Source organism: Eulemur rufifrons, chromosome 7 (assembly GCF_041146395.1).
Source record: "Eulemur rufifrons isolate Redbay chromosome 7, OSU_ERuf_1, whole genome shotgun sequence".
Lineage (NCBI taxonomy): Eukaryota > Metazoa > Chordata > Mammalia > Primates > Lemuridae > Eulemur > Eulemur rufifrons.
Window position 1 is genome coordinate 103,252,518 of NC_090989.1, and position 16,993 is coordinate 103,269,510.

Here is a 16,993-nt window from a genome sequence, read left to right on the forward strand (position 1 = left end):
TTTTTCCCTTTCTTCCTCTTACCAAATCAGAGCCATAGGAAATTTCTTGTAAAGCCATTCCACATCTTATTTTCATAGAAAAATTCAGCACTCGAGCAAATTAATAACAAAATACTCAACAATCTAAGCTCAATCTCTTCATAAAAACATTAGTGAAAAGTCTACCGGAATCCTTGTTCTTTTATGGCAAATGCTGGTGTTTCCAAGGGGAAGATTTCAGACTGCACGAAGAGTTCTCTCACTCTTCGGTCTATGACTTTCCCATACTGAGCACCAGCATCCAGAATGACAACAGCTCCTTCACAGTGGTAGTGGCCATCCTTGAGGTCTCCTCCAGCGTTCTCCAGCTGTGAATATTAACACAAATATTAATACAAATACAAATTCTTAATTATAAAAATTAGAGCTACTACAACTTAGGACTTTCTGAGTTGCCAATTCAAAACATCCTTTTTAAAGGAAAAATTTTAGTATCTACCCATAAATGGGCATACATAAACACTTAAATTTAGTAAAAGCTACCATTTATTGACTGTGATATAGTCATGTTATGTATACACTTCATGTGCATGGTCCTGGTTTATACCTGTTATACTGACATTATTATTAATAGTGCCTCCTTTTAATCTCAAAAGTGTCCCAGTTTGGCCAATAAATTTATGGTCACTCTAATAGTAATAGCATTCCTATGAGGAATGTACTAATGAGGAAACTAAAAGCTTGATGCTAGAATAGAAGCATGCTCAAATTCATTTTTTTAAGAGTTTTTGTATTATCTGAGGAAAATGTTTTATATACATCTAACCCATAACAACCTTGAGGTTATCTTATTTCTGTCAAAGTGTATATTAACAACACTTTTCCAGAAACCAATGTGGCAAAATGTCAAACTGTTGACTTTGTGTACAGAAATATTTACCTGGAATTGGCTTCAAAATAATGCAAAAGTAGGTGGGTATGGATGAAACAAGATTGCCCATGTACTGTAATCACTGAAGTTGGGTGCCAGGTACATTAAAAGTTCATTGTATTAGTCTGGTCTCTACCCTTTTTTATGTATTTTAAATTTTACATAAGAAAAAGCTTTAAAATGTGTATTTACACTGGAAGTCTACTGAGAGAAATAATATACAATATGATCCCACTTTAATTTGCATAAAAGTGCAAGAATATGTATGTATAAAAAGAGTATGAATAGATACACACCAAAATATTAACAAAGTGATGAAACAAGAGTTTCATCTAAGCGATGGAACTAGAAGTGATTTTAAATTTTTCTTTACATCCTTCAATATGTTCTAAATATTTACATAAACATATTTTGGGACACTCCCACCCTAATAGTAAAATTTGCACATAAAAAGCTTAAGGTAGCCCTTTAACCACTCATGTAACCCTTTCCAACCCTCCTGCTTCTCCATTTATCTGTAAAAAATAAATGCAGACCTCACGATACCACTAAACCTTCTGCTGTAGTAATGAAAAAGCAATAGTCACAGTCATCTACAGACAAGGACTGGTACACTATTCAGGTCACAGAAATGAAGATTTTAGTGATATGAATATTCAACAATGTAGAAAAGTAAGATTACAGAAACAAGTGAAGACTTTCTCTTTCAGACCTTTACCCTTAGTCTTAGTGTACATGTACACACACAAGGAATTTCTCTAGAATTCCTTATTTTTTAAAGAATAACAGTATTTTTGAAAGACCACTACGTTACCGCGTAAATTCCTCAAGACTCAGTCCCATTATCACCTTACAAATTTTACCAAATCTAAGTACAACCTGTTTTTTTTACATTACAGGCAGAGTTGCAGAGTTCTTGCCTGCATGGCCCTGATATGCACAAATTTCAATTACCATGGTTTATACTAAGGTTTAGTTAATTAACACCAGTCCCCAACAAACTATCCTGAGTGAAAAGAAATTGTTAGTCGCAATGTAGAAACAAATGAAATTCAATATCAAAAGATAAAAAAATCTATTACAACTATCTATAAAATCTATATATGTACTTTAAGTCATGGGCTGTCACTCTGTCATCCAGGCTGGAGTACACTGGCACATTATAGCTCACTGCAGCCTTAAACTCCTGGCCTCAAGAGATCCTCCCACCTCAGCCTCTAGAGTGGCAGGGATTACAGACACGAGCCAAAGTCTGACCTATAAAATCTATTAAAAAGACATAAGCCTAAAGGCTTAAGGTGAATACTCCTCAACTGCCTGTCCAGAGGTCATCATAACAAAATAAATAATGTTCATAAAGATATCTTTTAAGATCAAGAAAAAATATTAAGGAAAAAAACTAAATCACATTCAGGTACTAACTAAAGCACAGTAGCCAATTAAAGAACAGTAGATAGACTGGGAGAAGATTTGGCCATGCCAACAGTACACAGGTAGCAAGGGACCCAAGTTAAGGCCAAAAGGATCAGATGAGTTTAATCCTCATGAACTGTCAAAACTAACTGGCCAGGGATCCCTTCTAGGACAGGGCCCACTATGAAGAGCAGCTGCTGGGAGATGAATCAAAATTAAGCAGAACAGGAACAAAGGAGAAGAAAAAGAGAAGGACCAGACTAAAGTGGGGGAAGGGTACAGAGCCAGGAATCCTTAGAAAACAAGCTGCCATAATTTTAACAACAGAAGAGGGAGCTCTATAAAGTTATAAAAGTTATCTGAACCAAACTTCCTCTAAAATATTAGGAAAATCACATTCATATAAAAAAGAAACAACAAGTAAAGATGTCAAACCCCATATAAAGTTACTAAAAGTAAAAAAGAAGGACTAAGGAACAGAATATCTCTACACGAGAGCAAGCCCCAGAGATGTATTCAAACAGATCAAAACTAGAACGTACTATTTCTATCAGAGTTAAAAGATACTAAGAAAATTACATAAGGCATAAAAGAACATGAATCAAAATTAGACTAGGAACCCAGAATGACCAACCCTAAGACAGTCCAACAAAATTGAGATTTAAAATAAAAAAAAAAAGCCTTTGGATATTTTAGATAAAAAGAACATGATGTAAAATCCACTCAACTATACATGTCCTGTGTAGTTTTCTGTTTGCATGTTTTATCTGCAATAAAAAGATTTTTAAAATAAGGCAAGGGAACGAACATTTATTTTGCACCTATTATTTCAGGTGCTTCACATATTCTTTTATTAATAACAATGTGGATTTCTGTGTTCAGATGAAGAAAAAGAGACTCAGATACTGTAACAGTTGCCCAGGGACACAGTGGCAAAAGCAGGATGTAAACCTAGGTCTTTTTAAACCCTAGAAACAATTAGCACTACAGAAGAAAAGTAGGTTAATAAACATTACATTTTTAGGAGACTACCTACAGAACTATTTTATTTTACATACTTTGGTACTTAAAAGGAATAAGCTTTATTACTTCAGAAAGTTTGCTTATGTAAGTGAAATAATGTTCTATTGATGTATAAGTACTATTATACTATAAATGACATTCAAAATTAAATTTCATTAATACTAAACTTACTCAGATAGTTGCCCTTTTAAAAAAATCCTTTTATTTTAGAAATCTTCAGTTGTTAGAGGCTGGGTGCAATGGCTCACGCCTGTAATCCTAGCACTCTGGGAGGCTGAGGTGGAAGGATTCCTTGAGATCAGGAGTTCAAGACCAGCCTGAGCAAGAGCTGAAACCCCATCTCTACAAAAAATAGAAAAATCAGCCAGGCGTGGTGGTGCACGCCCATGGTCTCAGCTACTTGGGAGGCTGAGGCAGGAAGATCCCTTGAGCCAGGGAGTTTGAGGTTGCAGTCATCTATGATGACCCCAATGCACTCTAGCTGGGGTGAAAAAAAGAGACTCTTGTCTCAAAAAAAAGAAAACAAAGAAGTTGCCAAAATTAAGTTTTAGGGTTAAAAGAGACTTTTTAAAACACTTACCCACACATTTTAGTGATTGTGATACTCAAGTACCCAGAAGTCTTTTCATTACTAGAAGACTAAAAGTTTGACCATATTTACTTATCTAATCTCATCGCACCTACAATTCTATGAAAAAAGTACATTTTCTTCACAAAATTATCCAACACCTCGGCTACTTTAGAAATGCTGATCAATTTCACTGAGGTCTTATGTAAGAGACCATCGTCGAATGAAGTTTGAGCCTGCAATTAAAGGGTTAAATCAAAAATTTAGACTCTCTAGTTGTTATCCTACCATATGCTTGTACCACCCTACAAGGACACAATGTCATTTTGTTCCACTACTGGTGATACTAAATTTGATCACTGAAAATTTTTAGACACCAACATGATGACCAAATGAAGTACACATTGGAGCATTTCAGATTTCTAGATTAGGGATGCTCAAATGGTAAGTATAACACAAATATTCCAAAATAAATGTTTTAAAAATCAAAAATCTGAAACACTTCTGGTCCCACGCATTTCAGATAAGGGATACTCAACCTGTATATGTATATAAAAAATTCTAGATATAGTTGATAGGTACACAGTTGTTCATTTATGTAATAAATGTATAAAATGCCTTTAGGAAATGGTGTTTATACTTGAGAAAAATCTAGAACTCATGAGACATCCCCAATGCAACAATGTACAATATTGGATCTACATTGGCTTGTATAAGCAATGCTTACTAATCATCAACTGTTCCATGTTGCCTAAATTATAATCACTGACTTTTGTTCCATTTGTCTTACAATGTCAACACATTTGTACATATTAAATATAAACAAAAATTTTAATCTCTTAATTCATCTGAGTTCATTCTTCCCTCTCTCCTTTAATCTGAGTACACAACACACAGGCTTCTAATGGAATTCCTTTAATAAACTACTGTTTTACGTTTTCCGTGTTCAGTACATTTGGAATACACAAGTCTCTCATGATATAGTGTTGTCTTGGCCTTTCACTGCTCTTGGTTTGTTAGTAACTTCACACATTGAGAAAATTCTTTTCCCTAATGAGATTTCAAGCTAGTAGGTATTCCATTAAACTCCTACTTAGTTTCTACATATATGTGGGACCAACTCACCAATCTACATAGTTTCCAATTCAATTATTTTTCCTCCTTAACTGAACCAATTTGTACTTCCAATTAGAGCTTCATTGTCCTTTATCTAACCACCATGTCTCTTAGTTTTTCCAAAGTCATCCCAACCCTCTTCTGCCCTATCTATAAGGTGCCAACAGCTCCTTTCAAGTTCATATGGGCTCCATTCCTAAGTATAATGAGCACAATCTGAACGTACTATCTAAATCAAAGAATTAAAAAGCACTTTAGCTTTTTAGTTCACTCAGATTTAATTTTAGAATTTAATATTTAACTGACTCAGACAGATACTGCTTTTAACACCCACTTAAAAACAGTCAGATCCCCATACATATACCCTAACCATGGAATTGGTTGAGGAATTCCATCTTCTCAGGTAAACTAACTACTATAATTCTAATGTATGTCATCTATAGATTGTGAACACTGAGTAAGAAAATAAAGCCACAACTCTATGCTATCCTTCTCTTTTAACTTGAGGGGAAATCAAAAGTTAGCCCAGGCCGGGCATGGTGGCTCACGCCTGTAATCCTAGCACTCTGGGAGGCCGAGGCAGGAGGATCCCTTGAGCTCAGGAGTTTAAGACCAGCCTGAGCAAGAGCGAGACCCCGTCTCTACTAAAAATAGAAAAAAATTATATGGACAACTAAAAATATATGTAGAAAAAATTAGCCGGGCATAGTGGAGCATGCCTGTAGTCCCAGCTACTTGGGAGGCTGAGGCAGGAGGATTGCTTAAGCTCAGGAGTTTGAGGTTGCTGTGAGCTAGGCTGACGCCACGGCACTCTAGCCCGGGCAACAGAGTGAGACTGTCTCAAAAAAAAAAAAAGCCCAGGATCCTAACTTCTAAATCAATTTTTAAACCTTTTGAAATCAATACCGATCTTCCCCTTGAGTTTCAATTATCCTAAAACTTGTCTTTCCATAAAGTTAAGGCAATTATTTTGTTGACATAATATACTTATATAACCAGTTCTAAATTAACTAAGAAATTTTGGCACTGTTGGCTACAATTATATTGCTCATTGTCTCATGATTTTTAAATCCCTAAAAGTTTTACTATAGCTAGTTTTTCTATTCAATAGTAAGCATTTGCCAACTGAAAAACAAGATTATTTCTAGGTAAATTTAAATCAGTATCAATCAGTCCAAATCAATCTACTCTTTTCTAAAAATTGGTAGCATACACACAAAAAAGGCCGAATATTCAGTAAAAACTGTTGTCATACTATTAAAATATTGGAAGGAAAAGTTCTGTCTGATTACTTCTGTTCAGTTAAACTCTTGAGTTTTTTCTTCTGTTGACCTTTAGTTGTCCTGACTGACTCTGCAATCCTACTGTGACTGAGATCTACTATTTTAACAAAAAAATATGTTTTTTTTTTTTTTTTTTGAGACAGGGAATTGTTTTGTTGCCCGAGCTAGAGCACAAGGGCATCTACATAGCTCCCTGCAACCTCAGACTGCTGGCCCCAAGCAATCCTCCTGCCTCGGGCTCCCAAAGTGCTAGGATTACAGGCGTGAGCCACCGTGCCCCACCAAAAAATACTTTTGAAGGTGTTTCAAGTGTACACACGTGTGTAGCCTGTTTACATGAATAAGAACCAAAGGTTCGCTGCAAAGAAACAAAGAAATGGCAACAATCCAGATTTATACCCAGACTTTCACTCGTTCTCTTCAGTTCATCTTCCCATACTCATCAGTGTACTAAAGACAATCTCAAGATACAAGACACATCAGCCTGAGCAAGATCGAGACCCCATCTCTACTAAAAATAGAAAGAAATTATATAGACAGCTAAATATATATATAGAAAAAATTAGCCGGGCATGGTGGCACATGCCTATAGTCCCAGCTACTCGGGAGGCTGAGGCAGGAGGATTGCTTGAGCCCAGGAGTTTGAGGTTGCTGTGAGCTAGGCTGACGCCACGGCACTCACTCTAGCCTGGGCAACAGAGCGAGACTCTGTCTCAAAAAAAAAAAAAAAAAAAGAAAAAAAAAAAGATACAAGACACTTTTCATGCAAAGATAAAAGATAATCAAAAGCTTATCTCTTCCTATGTACTGAGTTTATGAACAGTTTCAATTTTGCCTCTCTGTATGATTACTATTCCTAAAATACTTTTAAAATATAATTTTAGCTTATTAATTAACTTCTAGAGAGCCAGGCCTGTTGAAACCAAGATAAGCCACATTAGACAGGGTAATATGACTAACAGACAAACTTATGGGAATATTCTTACTACCTGAAAATAGATTTTATTTGAAAATACCACACCAATATCATGTTTGCATTTTTTAAAAACCCAATCTTGTTAAATTCAGGGTGCTTCTGATTCTACTTATTTTTCAAAGGAACACTGGAAGTAATGGAAATGTTTTATATTTTGATTAGGGTAGTTATTACATGGGTACATATTTGTCAAAACTCAAACTATATATTTAAAGATTTCTGCATTTCACTACATGTGCATTTTATCACAATGAAAACAGGCAAAACTAGACATCTATTTGTGAGCTTTTTCAAACTACCACCTCTCCCCACAAACTGAAAGATACTGCCACTGTTACCCTTCCAAGGGCATTAGAAGGTCAAGCTCTGTCATGGTGTCAATAATAAGACCAACACTCACCCAAATCAAAGAGCCAGTGTGTTACAAAACCACAAATCTATCAGATTAAATCCACCTTACAGCAAATACAAAAATTATCTCAAAATGGAACAAAAAACTAAATATAAATAAGAGCTAAACTATAAAAGTCTTAACACAGGCAATTACACAAATCTTTTTTTTTTTTTTTTGAGAGAGAGTCTTCCTCTGTTGCCCAGGCTAGAGTGCCATGGCGTCAAGCTCACAGCAACCTCAAACTCCTGGGCTTAAGCAATCCTACTGCCTCAGTCTCCCAAGTAGCTGGGACTACAGGCATGCACCACCATGCCCAGCTAATTTTTTCTATATATACTTTTAGTTGTCCATATGTCTTTCTATTTTTAGTAGAGACGGGGGTCTCGCTCTTGCTCAGGCTGGTCTCGAACTCCTAACCTCCAGCGATCCTCCAGCCTCGGCCTCCCAGAGTGCTAGGATTACAGGCGTGAGCCATCGCGCCCAGCCCATTACACAAATCTTTGATTTTGAATTAGGCAATGGTTTCTTAGACATGACACCAAAAGCATAAGTGACAAAAGAAGAAATAGATAAACTGAACATCAAAATTAAAGGTTTTCGTGCTTCAAAGGACACCATTAAGAAAATGAAAAAAACAGACCGGACACAGTGGCTCATGCATTATAATCCCAGCACTTCGGGAGACCAAGGAGGGCCAGGAGTTTGAGACCAGCCTGGCCAACAAAGTAAGATCCTATCTCTACCAAAAAAAAAAAAAAAAATTAACCCACAAAATGGTAGGAAATAACCACAAATCATGTATCTGACTTGCCTCTAAACTCTTAAAACTCAATAAAAACACAAACAACCTAACTTAAAATTGGGCAAAAGACCTGAACAGACATTTCAGTGAAGAAAATACACAAAGGGCCAAAAAGCACATGAAAAGATATACAACATCAGTCATTATGGAAGTGCAAATAAAAATAAGATACCAACTCACACCTACTACAATGGCTATAATCAAAAAGACAAATGCTGGCAATGACGTGGAAAAATGGGAACCTCACTGTGATGGTTAATTTCATGTGTAAAGTTGACTAGATTAAGGTATACCCAGATAGTTGGAAAAACTTTACTTCTGCATACGTCTCTGAGGGTGTTTCCAGAAGAGATTGGCATTTCAATTAGTGGACTAAGAAAGGAAGATCCACCCTCACCCAGTATATATGGGCACCATCCCATACACTGAGGCCAGGACAGAACAAAAAGGCAGAGGAAAGGCAGAGATTGTCTCTTTCTTCTGAAGCTGGGACACCCTTCTTCTCCTGCCCTTAAACATCAGAACTCCAGGCTCTCTCAGCCTCTGGACTCCAGGACTTGTCCCAGCAGCCCCCAGGTTCTCAGGCCTTCAGACTTGGACTGAGCCATGCTACCAGCTTCCCTGGTTCTCCAGCCTGCTGACATAATTGCATGAGCAAATTCCCCTATTAAATCCCCTTTCATATATCTATCTATATCCATATCTATCTATATACGTGTATATATCTATTCTGTTTCTCTGGAGAACTTTAATGCATTCATACACAGCTGACAAATGTTAAAATGTGGCAGCTGCTCTGGAAATCAGTCTGACAGTTCACCAAAACGCTAAACTACACAACCTAGCAATTTCATTCTTAGGTACATACCCAAGAGAAATGAAAACTATGTCTAGATAAAAATTTACACAGAAATGTTCATAGCAGCATTATTCATATTCAAAAAGTAGAAACAACCCAATGTCTACCAACTGATGAATGGATAAATAAAAGGTGATACATACAATGGAATATTATTCAGTAACAAAAAGGAATAAAGCACTTATACATGCTACAGGACAGATGAACTTTGAAGGCATTATGCTAAGTTAAAGAAGCCAGTCACAAAAGATTACAAATTGTAAGATTCTAGTCATAAAATGTCCAAAATAGGTATCACGGTCTGAATGTGTGTGTCCCTTGCAAAATTCATACATTGAAACCTAATCACCCCATGTGGTGACATTAGAAGGTAGAATCTTTGGGAGGTGATTAGATCATAAGGGCACAGCTCACACGGATGGGATTCATGCCCTTATAAAAGAGGCTCCAAATAGCTGCCTTGTTCTTTCTATCGAGGACACAGCAAGAAGCAGTTTTGTGAACCAGGAAGTAGGACCTCACCAGACATCCAATCTGTTGGTGCCCTGATCTTGAACTTCACAGCCTACAGAATTGTAATATATTTCTGTTGTTCACAAACCACCCAGTCTATGGCACTTTGTTATAGTAGCCCTAACAAACTGAGACAACAGACAAATCTACAGAGACAGAAAATAGATTTGTGATTGACTAGGGTTGGGAGGGAGGGGTGGTTAGAGGAAAATGAGGACTGATTGCTAAAGGGTACAGAGTTTCTTTTTAGGGTGATAAGAATGTTCTAAAAATAACTGTGGTGATGGCTGCACAAACTTGTGAATATACTAAGAACCACTGAACTATATACTCAAAATGGGCAAAGTGTGTGGTATATGAATTATATCTCAACAAAGCTACTATAAAAATAAACTTTTTTAAGAAAAGTGAATGGTAGAATCTAGACTGTGGACATGAGTATTGACTAAAACTTCTTTTAATATGCTTGTTAGGCCGGGCGCGGTGGCTCACGCCTGTAATCCTAGCACTCTGGGAGGCCGAGGCGGGTGGATTGCTCAAGGTCAGGAGTTCGAGACCAGCCTGAGCGAGACCCCGTCTCTACTAAAAATAGAAACACATTATATGGACACCTAAAAATCTATATAGAAAAAATTAGCCGGGCATAGTGGCGCATGCCTGTAGTCCCAGCTACTCGGGAGGCTGAGGCAGTAGGATCGCTTGAGCCCAGGAGTTTGAGGTTGCTGTGAGCTAAGCTGACGCCATGGCACTCACTCTAGCCTGGGCAACAAAGTGAGACTCTGTCTCAACAAAAAAAAAAAAAAAAAAAAAAAAAAAAAAAATTCACAGGCCGGGCGTGGTGGCTCACGCCTGTAATCCTGGCACTCTGGGAGGCCAAGGCAGGTGGATCATTTGAGCTCAGGATAAGAGACTAGCCTGAGCAAGAGCGAGACCCCGTCTCTACTGAAAATAGAAAGAAATTATATGGACAACTAAAAATATATGTAGAAAAAATTAGCTGGGCATGGTGGCGCATGCCTGTAGTCCCAGCTACTTGGGAGGCTGAGGCAGGAGGATCGCTTGAGCCCAAGTGTTTGAGGTTGCTGTGAGCAAGGCTGACACCACGGCACTCTAGCCTGGGCAACAGAGTGAGACTGTCTCAAAAAAAAAAAATAGTAATAATAATAATTCACAGCATAATAAAGTTCTGCCATTAGCAATAACATCAAAACAATGAGGTAATTACAAGTATTTTCGTTCATCTAAAATTTCCCAAATTAATTAGGGATTGCTCATCTAAATATGTCCAAAGCAGAATTTTAGAAATCTGGAGTCCTAAATTTACATTCATGAGACTCAGGAGAAATACTGAGACTAATTCTCCAAATTACATATGAGGTGGAAGCAAATTAAATTTTCAAGGATCTCTGTGAGTTCTGAGAGAGAAAAAGGATTCTGTTTTCCCAGTGACAAACAGGAGTAACTAACAAAATTTTACAGTCCCATGCAGCTTTAATGGTTTGGGAAACATCCCTTGCAAATGTTACAACAGATTAGAGCAGATTATTTTACCTTTTGGTCAGGTTCAACATGGCTGGTTCTTGACTTTTAAAGAGCAAGTAATTTATGACACTCAATTTTCAAGACTTTTAGAATAACACTATTATCGGCATAGTTATTAACTCAAAAATAATTCACAAGTATACAGATTAGACTTGAATTTTAGCCAAATTTTAAATACACATCACTAGGATAAATCAGAGCCAAACTCAGAACAGTATGTGCTCTATAATTGGAGTGACCATATGGCCCTGTTTGCCCAGGACTATCCTGATTTCCATTTGTTGTTCTGGTATCCCACCCAGCTTAACATTTGTCTCGGGTTTTTCTTTTTAACGATATATTGTGAATAATTACACTAAAGTAAGATAGGATCGGTTTGTTAGACTTTCATTTTCTGCCATGGCTTTGTCTAGTGCTGTGTGGGTTGCAGGTGCAGTGAACAGAGTTCTCACTTTAACTTCTGGTTCAATCTGAAGGCCAAATACTAATAACACATCTCTTTTCTGGCCCTTTCCTGATAAAATAAAGTACATCTGGACCCTGGCAACTAAAAGTAGTTAACGCTATCCAGTCTTAGGTGATGATGGGAGAAGTATTAACAACTGAAGTTGCTGCTCCTCCCAGCCACCTGGTCTACCTGCCACTTGTGGCACAGCCATTCCTCAGCTTGCAAGATGCACGAAGCGTCCAGGCCATTGTAACCTGGGTCAGTAAGAAACGCAAAGTATTTGTGAAATACATGCAGGAAAGAGACGTGTTCTTATGCATGATATATGGAAAAGAGAAATCTGAACACTCTGCCTTAATTGAAAAAAGTTACTATGTCAAATACTATCATCCCATAGTTGCAAAAAAGTTTTAAAAAACAGCTGACCACCTATGCTCTAGTTTATATTAAATAAGATCCTTAACTAAATAACATTATATCAGCTCCTTAACTAAAAAAAGAGTCTCTGTCTTGGATGCTTAATCGAAGTAGCCTGGAAGGAGAAAAAAAAAAAAGCTGAGTTCTAACCCCAGCTGTTTCAGTTTAGGAAGCTAGAACACATAAAGGTCCTTTCCAGTTCTAAAATGCTGTGTATATCTGAGATGGCTCAATCTTAAAAAAATAAAATAAAATAAAATGCTGTGTATAAGACTAATGAACATACTCCAAATGCTTTTATAGCTTTTAAGTCCCTCCCTAATTTCTATAATGCAAAGACAGAATTTAGAAAATACTGATAACTGAAATGTATCAGAAATAGAAATCAAAACCAGCTCTTTTCAACTTTCAATTTATGAACTAGGATATAAACAGAGGCCCAATCAATATACAAAGTAAGCCTGGTACAGTACTTGTACTTTATTCCTGAGAAGGTGGTTCAGTGGTAGACTGTGGAAAATAAGACTCCTACTCAAAATTTCCAGGTGGACCTCTTGTAAAGATCTTATTATTTCCCCATTTTTAAACATCTCTTTACTTTAAATGTTTCTTATGATCAATGGCATGTCATGGTTTAATTGTCAGGATTTCCTCCATTGGAATACATAAAATAATCATAGATTTGATGAAATAAGTTAATTCCCTGGATTGTTCCTCTTGAAAATGCTTCTAATTCAGTCCATATCTAATTGTTTAGTTTTTTAAAAAATGTTTAATTATGCTATAAAATATAAAAGACCTTGAAATAAAAATTAGTTAATTCACCTTGGGCTCAGATATAGCAAACTGATCAAAATTCTCTTTAAAATTCCAAGTAGAGCAAAACAATACAATACTCGTATACCAGTTAAGAAAAAAAAATTGTATCTTACATACTCATGAGACAAAAAGTAATTTGGAAACTGAATCTTGTACTTTCTGCTGTCAACGTCGTGAAAATATTCTTCTCAAATGCACTATATATCTTTCAATGCCTGTAAATCAGGTATGAGTTCTAATAACAGTTGTTTCATCTACCAGCATGAAGCAGCTTTCCAGTGAGTTGGAAGGCTCAAAATTAAAGAGAAGTGCTTTGCAAGTCAACTAGTGTACGAGGAAAAAGCTGTACAATGAGGTTTACATTTGCTTCTCAGGTCAAAAACTAAAGGTTTGAGTGTCTCATTCAGCTTCATAACCCTGAGAAAGAGCTCCGGCTATTTAAGCATCACAGATGCCTCGGTTTAAGAGAGTTTATTAGCTACTTTAAAATCTTTATACATTTGTTCAACCAATACTTTTTGATTAATTAGTAGGTACTAAGCAACTATTCATGGAAAGGACCCACTAAAATGTGACACTTAGGCACCACTTTTGTAAGAGAAAATTAAAATTCTGCCTTAATAGGGCACTACTACTTGATGTAGAACACCAAATCCCACCCGAAGTTTAGAATTCCACATACCCGAATTTCGTAAAGCTAGGCCATAAACACAGAGTATCAGGAGGTACATCTTCTTTCTTAAGTAAATCTCAATTTAAAACTGTGCGGTTTCTCGCTGGCAAAACAGATTTTTTGAAGGTCCGAAAGAACTCCAAGCCAATGAAAACTTTTAACACAAAAGTGAAAGTGAAGGTGCCCAATTCCGAAGCGGGACGAAAAGGAGAGACAGAGAGGAAGGATCTAAAGAGTCGGACGCGAGCAGAAGCGCAGCAGCGGCCAAGCGCGCTCTCCCCGATCTGTACATCAAGGTGGCAACTTTTCCAGCACCCCGGAACTTCTGACTCTCAAGCCCTTGGGCGTGCTGGCAGCAGCTCGCGTCCCAAGGAGAGACCCCAAAGGCGGAGAAGCGGGTTCCACCACAAACCAGTAAGTAAAACAGAGGGCAAGCTTGTAGGGGCGGGACCTAGACACACACGCTTCCCCTCCCAGAAGGATGGGGGGAGGGGGACAGAGTGAGCGACCCAGGGACAGCCGGCCTCGACCAGAGTCTAACCTGGGCGGGAAGGAAGGGGGCTAGAGGGGTGCAGCCACGCGGGTCTCGCCGAGAACCGGCCTCGCCACTGCAGACCCCAAGGCTGGCGTGGGGAAATGGAGCGGGCCTCACCGGGGGCAAGCGGGAAACCGGGTGGCGGGAAGACAAGAGGCCGGCCCAGCTGGAACGCAGCACGGGAGGCCCCAACCTGCCCAGCCTTCGGCGCGCCCCGGGATCTCCACAACAGGCCCCTAGCCTCCCGAAGGGACAGGGTGAGGGCTGAGGAAGCCCCCACACCAGACACACAGAGACACACAGACACACACACACTCTCGCCTCCCTACCCCCACCCTCGGGCCGCGCTCTGCGGGCTCTGCGCCCCACAGCGGCGCGGGGGAGGCGGGGGCCAGCGATGCGGGCACTGGGAGCTGATGCCCTCCCCGACGCCCGGACCTCAACACGCAGACAAAAATCAACAAAGCACCACCAATCCCGAGGAGAAAACACGCCACAGGCCCCGACCGGGGACTCTCCGACGCGCTGCCGCCTGGGCCGCAGGGCTGCGCGGACGGGCTGGGGAAGGGGGCGGGGAAGAGCCCCGCGCGGTGGCTCCTCTGCCCATGAGCCTCACCTCAGCCAGGAGGTGGTGAGGCAGGGACCCCCACGACAGAGACTGACCTTGGAGTCTCCGTTGCACAGAGCCATCGGGGCCGGGACCGCGGCGGTGGCGGCGAGAGTACGAGACCGGGCAGGAGGGTGCCGGAAGGGTCGCCGCCGCGGGCTGAGGCAGAGGGAGGCCTGGTCGAGGAGCAGCACAGCACGAAGAGGAGCCAACCTTCTGAGAACCGCCGAATGGAGCAGCAGCCGCGAAGCGCGAGCCCCAGCGCCACGGGAGAGGAGACCAGCAGCGCGCACGCTGCCCCCGCCTCCTGCTTCCGCCCCGGCCGGCCACTGGGAGGAGCCAGAGCCCGTTCGCCTTGGCAGCGGAGCCGCAGATAACCCCAGCGGCCGCCGCCAAACCGGCCCGCCCTCGAGAGGAGGGCCCCGCACCTCCCGGCCCCGCCCTCCGTGCCCGCCCCCTCCGGCAAAGCCCGCCCCTGGAGGAAGAACACGCCCCGTCTCCGGCTGCCCGCCCCTGAGAGGTGGGGCCCGCGGTGCTAGGCCCCGCCCCCAAGTAAGGCCTGCGTTCTGGAGAAGGAACCAGCCCCGCGCACGCCTCTGTCGGGCCCTCCCTACCGGGGAGGAGCCCGCGGAGCCCAGCCCAGCTCTGCCGGTCCCGGGAGTAGGGGCCCGTGGCACCCTGACCCACCCCCGCATGGAGAAAAACCGAAGCCCGCGCCAACTTGTGGTTAGCCAGTTTATGAGCTGCCTTTGAGGGCTGGGAGACGCTGGTGGCACCCAGGAGGAGGCGTCCCGAGAGCTGAACGCTTGGGAAACTCTTAGCTGGTGGCGTCGCCTTCTCTCAGGTTGCCAGACATTGGGGAAGCCAAGGCTGCTTTTGATAGTTTCTGGTCACATCTCAAGGGACGCCAACGTGGAATTTGATCACTTTAGGTCCCTCAAAAGTTCTACAACTAATACATCTTGTATTAACCTGGATGGAACTGGAGACCATTCTTCTAAGTGAAGTATCACAAGAGTGGAAAAACAAACACCACATGTACTCACTATTAAATTGGAAGTAATCAATCAACACCTATGTGCACATATGGACATAACATTCATTGGAAATCAAGCAGGTGGGAGGGGAGAGGAGGGGATGGGTAAATTCACACCTAACGGGTACAATGCACACTATCTGGGGGCTGGGCACACTTATAACTTTGACTCAAACAGTAGGAAAGCAATTTATGTCACCAAAACGTTTGTACCCCCGTAATACTCTGAAATAATAAAAAAAGAGAGATGCCAATCGTTCACTGAATATATATTTAATGAAAGCGCACCAAAAAAATATTCTAGAGTGGGTGCAGCATTTACAAAAAGAAGGGGGTTTAGGAGTGGCAATCTGGTGAGCAGCTGGGCCAGGACTGGCCATGAAGCTCTGTTTGCACAGCAAACAACGTTTTTATGTGGATTGTTTGTGGAGATGGGGCTGCAGTCCCTCCAGCTGTCCCTTCAGCTACCCCTTGGCAACCTTGAAGAGTACTTTGAATTCGATTACCTGGGGGCTTAAATCAGGATTGGGGAACAAGTAATACTTGGAACAGCTTCTGGTTAACAGTCTTTCAACTTCAGTTATTACAATGCAGCCAACATTTGCTGTACTCATGCTATGTGTCAGGCTCTAGGTCAGGTATTAAGGAGCCAAAGTCAGACAACCCTGACTTTCAAAAACTTGCCTTATTCTAGCCAATTCTATAACAGTGGTGATGTTCTTACCTACTTTTTACAAATGAGGAAATTGTAATAATGGCTCATTGAAATAATGTGCTTCTCAGGATAGAAGGTAAGGGCTCCCTAATCTGGGAAAGAATAGACAAGTTTATTAGTAAAATATTTACAGAAGCAAAAGGTCCAAGGTCCTAGTGAGCCTCAGACTCAAAAGTATTTCACTTACATTTTTTTGAGCTGGAAATTGAATACTTGAACTTTCCAAATCCATGAATACTGGGTTCTCTGAGTAGAACTGTATGAACAATACAGAAAAAAATGTAGTAACCAATAGGAGAACCTCAACCTACAAAAACATCCACCGCTAATAGAACAGAATGTGA

General features: G+C 40.4%; 1 protein-coding gene across 1 annotated transcript in view; it reads right to left on the minus strand.

The window, feature by feature from the left end:
* Nucleotides 1-16,142, minus strand: part of GMPS (guanine monophosphate synthase) — a 57,832-nt gene extending 41,690 nt beyond the window's left edge. The window contains exons 1-2 of the mRNA XM_069475304.1: nucleotides 14,955-16,142; nucleotides 166-347 (exon numbers count right to left, since the gene is read on the minus strand). Coding sequence (XP_069331405.1) covers nucleotides 166-347; nucleotides 14,955-15,593 — 821 coding nt within the window. The 5' untranslated portion in view covers nucleotides 15,594-16,142. The remainder of the gene's footprint in view (nucleotides 1-165; nucleotides 348-14,954) is intronic.
* Between the last annotated feature and the right edge of the window lie 851 nt (nucleotides 16,143-16,993).